At 33.6% G+C, this 6,196-nt stretch overlaps 1 protein-coding gene across 4 annotated transcripts; it reads right to left on the bottom strand.

Annotated features, from left to right (window-relative positions):
- Positions 1-1,818: 1,818 nt before the first annotated feature.
- LOC126689989 (tetraketide alpha-pyrone reductase 2) lies at positions 1,819-5,936 on the bottom strand. 4 transcript variants are annotated; one of them, XM_050385151.1, is made up of 6 exons: positions 5,727-5,936; positions 5,496-5,629; positions 4,410-4,595; positions 4,114-4,276; positions 2,296-2,485; positions 1,819-2,147 (listed from the first exon to the last, which is right to left on the bottom strand). In XM_050385151.1, exons 1-6 carry the CDS (start codon positions 5,830-5,832, stop codon positions 2,006-2,008), a joined length of 921 nt encoding a protein of 306 aa, XP_050241108.1. In that variant the 5' UTR covers positions 5,833-5,936; the 3' UTR covers positions 1,819-2,005. The 4 variants fall into 4 exon arrangements, with proteins under 4 accessions (XP_050241108.1, XP_050241096.1, XP_050241114.1 ...); XM_050385139.1 differs by having other exon boundaries at positions 5,424-5,629; positions 5,727-5,934; XM_050385157.1 differs by having other exon boundaries at positions 5,496-5,596; positions 5,727-5,932.
- Positions 5,937-6,196: the final 260 nt, after the last annotated feature.

Genomic DNA, 6,196 nt, shown 5'->3' with positions numbered 1-6,196 from the left:
AATGAATTTTGGGCATTTTGGAGCATTTTTTGGGCAGTTTCTCTCTCTCTCTCTCTCTCTCTCTCTCTCTCTCTCATATCCAAAACACACACAAAAACCTTTCATTTCTCATTTCTCTCATCAATCAAGAGGTAGTGTTCTTGCTCTCATCTTCCTCTCTTTGTACCTTGGATTTGAGGTTAAGGGGTGTAGATGTAGTTTTTTAGCTACTATCTACACCCATTTAATTTTTATAGTTGTTTTTTTGCTTTCTTTTATTTTCCTAGCATGTTTTTTGCTTTATCTTGTTTCCTAGCATGTTTTATTGCTTTCCTAGTATGTCTACTTGCTTTCTTAACATGTTTTACTGCTTTGATGTTGTTGGCTTAGCCTTCTTAGGCTAGGATATGTCTAATTTTCTTGCTTTTGCTCTTTGCCATGTTTATGTGCTTCTTGCGATATTTATTTGTGTTAGATCTATGTGTTCATGTGCTTAAAACTTTGTTTGGATGCTATGCCTAGTGCTTTATGGCGTTCAAGGCTTCATTTGTCATTCTTCATTCGTCACAACAATGAACAAGACGTTCAAGGCTTTACTATTGAAGTTTGCAGCCTTGATCTTATCATCATCCCATGATGTAGGAAGCTCAGTAGGTTTTCTCTATCCCACTTAAATAGCTAGCTATAAAAAGGAGGAGGAATAATCAACAATTGTCTACGATCCAAGCTAGCAGGGACCAATGGATCACATAATAGAGATTAAAACCTAATCATAGTGTGCCCGCTCTGATATCACTTGTTGGGTTATAGACTGACCCCGGTTAATTAATTCAATTAACAAAGTTGATTAATTAGGTCAAATTACATGCAAATCGTGGAGACACACATAAATCACCAATGAAACTAAAGTGCAGAGGAAATTAAATTGACATAGTAATTTGTTGATTAGTGGAAAAAACCTTTCACAAAGAAAAACCCCACCGGGTGATTTTTATGTCACCACTCCCAAGAATCCACTAATCAAGAACAAGCAGTTACAAGTATAAGGAATTTTACCACTATCCTAGACTATCCCAAAATATCAACCTACAATTGAACCTTTATTCCAGTTCCCAATTGGACTTGATCTTGTAGAGACTTCTTTCTATATGCACGAATCTCAGTACGTGTCTGACTTCCCAACAACTAATGTTTGTTGTTAGATGCAAAGTTCTTCACTTCAAAGCATGCCGAAGATCTAGAAGCACTTAGTTACAAAACCCTAAGGTGTACAAGAATGTAGTATCTTCTTATAGGATATATGAGTTCTTTAATCTGAGTCTCTTATGTCTTTTATGACTTTAAAATAAAACTTTTATATGCTCTAGGAGTTTAGTGGACAAAACCCTAGCAATCCAAGTTATCATGGGCCGAAATTCTGATCTGAGAATTCTGAATCTGCGTAACTCGATAGATCGAGAGGTGTTGAGCTTGTGGCTAGAATTACTCATTAAGTCTCAACAGATGCTAGTGTCAATCTTGTGTTGAGATTCAATATATATATATATATATATATATATATTTTTTTTTTTTTTTTCCACTTGTTTCTTGGTTCAATCTTTATGTTTTTAATGATACCACTTATTTTGTCTTATCAACACACTTCTTAATATCCTAAACACATCTTAGATCTACTCAATTAAGTAAAATGCATTTTATTAAAGGATATGCTAATACGTAGAAAATATAACCCTAACACAAAGTGTCAAATTTCAAACCCCAAGTAAAAGTAACCTTAATTTTGGCCAACCATGGGTGGATAAGCTATAATTTACCCTTATTTTTTTTTAATTGATCTCATTTCTAAATTGTTTGCAATAAATTGATGAATGCAGTAGAGTTCCACATCAAATGTTCAGCAGAAAGTATTGGTAAAAGAGACCCATGAATTCATGTCTGATTGGTCAGAGTACATTATTCTCCGGGTAATTCTAAGCGTGCGCTACTAGCAAGGTTTAGGAAAAGTTTGTCAAGGACATTTTAAACTTCACAGAAATCCCTTCTCTTGTAAACTCTTGATGCAGTCATCAAACATTCGATCATGGGTCTTGAATGGAGGAAATCCCAATTGAGCAATCCTAGTGGTGTCCATGGTATGTGGGTTGTTGTCTCCTTTCTCGTTGCCACACCTACAATGCCATTACAATATTACTAAAAGCAATGCAAAGTTTTATAATTACTAAAAGTATAGAGGAAGCCTTCTGATGATTCTGCAGAATGTTTTATCAAGCTAAACATAATAAAGTCATTAAGAATTTATGACATTGTTTCACTCACTTTTTTTCAAATGGGTAGGAAGGATATTTGGCCCTGAGCATCTCAATGATGTGGCTCCAGTGAGCTACTGAGCCGGAACATATAAGCCTGCCAGATGCCTTCTTTTCCTCCATAGCTAATATGTGCGCGGCTATGACATCGTCTATGTGCACGAATCCAATCGTTTGATTTGGATATTCGCCTCTGGTACCTAACAAAAAGCTTCTGGAACTTAATTCGTAGGTTAAAAAGGATGTTGAACTTAAGAAAAACTAATCTGATTTGTAAAAATTATTATTATTATTGTTTTTTTTTTTTGAGAAGGATATAAAAATAAATAAATAAATAAACCTGATAGCGGTATGTAGCATTGATTCAATTATGAAAATTACATATTAGCATCTTTATCATATTAATAATCTTGGGTGGAATTGGCCAAGTCCAACATACTATTTTTACCTTCGTTTCTTCTTATGCAGGGGACCATTTTTACCATCTAGCATCAAATGCATGCAAGAAATTTAGGTATGGATTAAAATCAATTTTGAATTACTTTTTTCACTTGAAGAGCTAAAACAAATGTAACTTTTTCTTTCTAATAATGCTTTAAAACTTGGGAAAATTATACTTTACCACCCTAAACTTTTTTAATGTACTTTTTGCATCCTAAACCATGATTCTTGTTACACTTTATATCCAGATGTTAATTTTATTGTTAACTTTGATGAAAAAATATGGCACTACATAAAAAAACCTAATTGTTCATCTTCTCAATGTTTTAAAAACAAAATATAAATTACACTTTATCACCCTAAATTATACTCCTTATTACACTTTATACCATCAATTTTGAATTTTCATCCAAGTTAGTAGCAAACATAACGTCAGGGTGCAAATTGTAATAGTCATAGTTTAGAGTGCAAAACATTCATTCGAAAATTTTAGGATGTAAAGTGTAACATGAAGTATAGTTTAGAGTTATAAAGTATAATTTTTCTTACCACTTGAAAGTATTCTAAATTTTCGGAGAAAATTGGCCTTTGCCCCTTTCGCGCAAAAAATCCAGCATTTTGCCCCATTTCCCTAACTAATTAGGGAAATGTTCCTGTTTTGAAACTCGATTTTCTCAAAATCGAGTTTCAATGTAAAATTTGATTTGTAGAAAATCGAGTATGAGGCAATCAAACTTTAGAAAAAAATAAATAAAAAAAAAATTGCATGGAACTCGAGTTCATGGAGCTCAAGTTCCATTTAAAACGTCACTATAGGGCTCCTTGAACGTAACTATAAATATGGGGCAATCAAATTTAAAAAAAAAAAAAAAAAAAAAAAAACTTGCATGGAACTCGAGTTCATGGAGCTTGAGTTTCATTTTAAAACATCACTATAGGGCTCTCTAAATGCAGCTATAGGTATGGGGCGATCAAACTTAAAAAGAAATAATTGCATGGAACTCGAGCTCCATGAACTCGAGTTCCATGCAATTTTTTTTTTTTTTTTAATTTTCAGTTTGTTATAATTCAATTGTTCAAAAATCGAGTTTTAAATTAAAATTCGATTTTTTGAAAATCAAATTTTAAAACAAGGACATTTCCCTAATTAATTTGGAAAATTGGACAAAATGCTGGATTAAAAAAAAAAAAAAAAAAAAAAAGAAAAGCAAAAGCCCATTTTCTCCCTAAATTTTCTTTAACAATGTCTTTGTAATCTACTTGCTTTTCATCCATCATGCCTTGTTGTGTTCTGGGTGATGAGGATTGAACTAGTTGGACAAAACAACTTAAATTGATCATTAACATCTATTAATATTAGAACATATTAATGGTAGTGAAACTCAACCTTTAATAATGGCCAATATCATGAACAGGGTACTGGTTGGTTGTGGTGTAAGCAAGGGACCAACCACGAAAGATGGATTCACCACTACTAGATCCGTCCCACTCTCCTTAGCAATCCTCCATGCTTCTTTCTCTGCCAAAGTCTTTGCATATGCATACCATAGCTGCAGGACAGCAAGACTTTACTCTAGAATGTATGCAACAGAAAAATAACTTGCAGTCTACATTTTACATTCAAAACAAAAGCTTTGTGGCTCTATATATGATGCAGCAGGAAGTGTAAGTGTTAGTAATTACGTTGTAGCGTTTGCAGTAGTCGGGGTCACTCCAATGTGACTCATTCAGAGGAGAAACCTGCTGGACATCATCACGGTATCTTATTGAAGAACAGGAAGAGGTGAGCACTACCCGTTTCACACTCGCTTTTGAGCAGGAGCTCAACACATTCAAGGTGCCCTTTATGCATGGATCTATCATAGTTGCCTACATAAATATCAGTGGCATTTATAAAATTCTGCGTTGTAGTAATATTTCATTCAAAAAGAATCAAGAAACCAAGGACATTAATGTCTGGAGATTGACCATCATTGTACATTGGGAGGATTATAATGCGCAATTTTTCTTTGGGATTTTGTTCTCTCATATCACGTTTTTGACCTTAGTTATTTCACATTCACTTTCATTTGTTAAAATGTGAATATTCTCATATCAATTATAAATGTTTGTGTGACAATTTATATAAACAGTTTAGAGTCCGTTTGAATACAACTTATTTTGTCGAAAATTGAAACTGAAAATTGAGGACACAGTAGTAAAATAATTTTTAAATGTATAAATAGTGCCGTGAGACTCATTTGTTAAAATGTGAATATTCTCATATCAATTATAAATGTTTGTATGACAGTTTATATAGACCAGTGTAAATCGATATTTAAGATCCATTTGGATACAACTTATTTTATAAAAAATTGAAAACTAAAAACTGAAAAATGGATAGCAAAATAATTTTTAAATGTTTAATTAATACCGTAAAACCGATTTTTATTTTTTTTTCTAAGTAAAATGGATGTGCGTTTCATAAACAGTGTATAAACAATGAATAAACAATACATAAACAGTGCTAGTTGTCCCTCTGAAACGCTTGAAAAAAAAAAAAAAAAAAACACAAACAAACGCATCAGCCGGACCCAAACGCAGTTGGAAAATTGAGGAAATTTATTCTTGGTCTACCCAATATATTAACACTTCCAAGTGCATATGACAATTTAGCTGGAAAACTGGTATGCTGCATAACATAATTAATAATTTTGCCTGAATGTTGTCGTCATATGGGACAAGCACCGGTGATGCAACATGAAAGACCCCATCAACGCCTTGTAGTACCTCATCAAAGCTTCCTTCGATCCTCAAATCCGCTTTCATGATCTTAAGCCTTTCCTTAGCTCCATTAAACTCCAAGAGAAAACCAACTTTTCCCACATCCCCTGTCAAATAAAGAAGGAGAAAAAATGGAACAACTTTGGAATAGTTATACTATGATTTGTTGTTTTAGCGGAAAATCTTGAAGAAAATGGTACCAGTCCAACAAAAGATCTAGCGTATGTTGACACATACCAGGGTCCCGCACCGTGGTTCTGACAGTATGCCCCTTCTCTAGCAAGGTCTTCACTAGGTAAGCGGCTATGAGCCCTGTTCCTCCTGTTACACAATACTCTACCATCTCTCTCTTTCTCTGAGTCTTGGTGCGTCTGTTTACTCTCACGAATCGTTATTATATAGTTGTGAATCAGATGGGTTTAACAAATAGCAATACAAAGACTAGTCTTTTTATTTTTTTTCTTTTGGAAAAGTCTCGTACAACGTAAAGTAGCACCAAAAAACAAACCCACAACTCATTTATATGGTGAGTTGTGTGAGTTGTGGTTGGTAGAAGGGTATCCCATCGTCACCTTTTCACCAATTATAACTCACCACCTAAGTAAATTGTGATTTTTTCTGTACCACTTTATTTGGTACTAAAATAACTTTTTTTTTTTTTTTTTTTAATTGCTAAAAAGTAAAACAAGCCACGCATCATGAACTTC

This window comes from Quercus robur, chromosome 1 (genome assembly GCF_932294415.1).
Source record: "Quercus robur chromosome 1, dhQueRobu3.1, whole genome shotgun sequence".
Taxonomy (NCBI): Eukaryota; Viridiplantae; Streptophyta; class Magnoliopsida; order Fagales; family Fagaceae; genus Quercus; species Quercus robur.
This window is presented reverse-complemented; position numbering and strand designations above follow the sequence as displayed.

Coding starts and splice junctions, on each gene's coding strand:
- LOC126689989 (XM_050385139.1), bottom strand. CDS start 5,832: ATGGTAGAGTATTGTGTAACAGGAGGAACAGGGCTCATAGCCGCTTAC. Junction 4,596..5,423: donor CATATGACGACAACATTCAG/GCAAAATTATTA, acceptor ATATTTATGTAG/GCAACTATGATAGATCCATG. Junction 4,277..4,409: donor ACTACTGCAAACGCTACAAC/GTAATTACTAAC, acceptor GCTGTCCTGCAG/CTATGGTATGCATATGCAAA.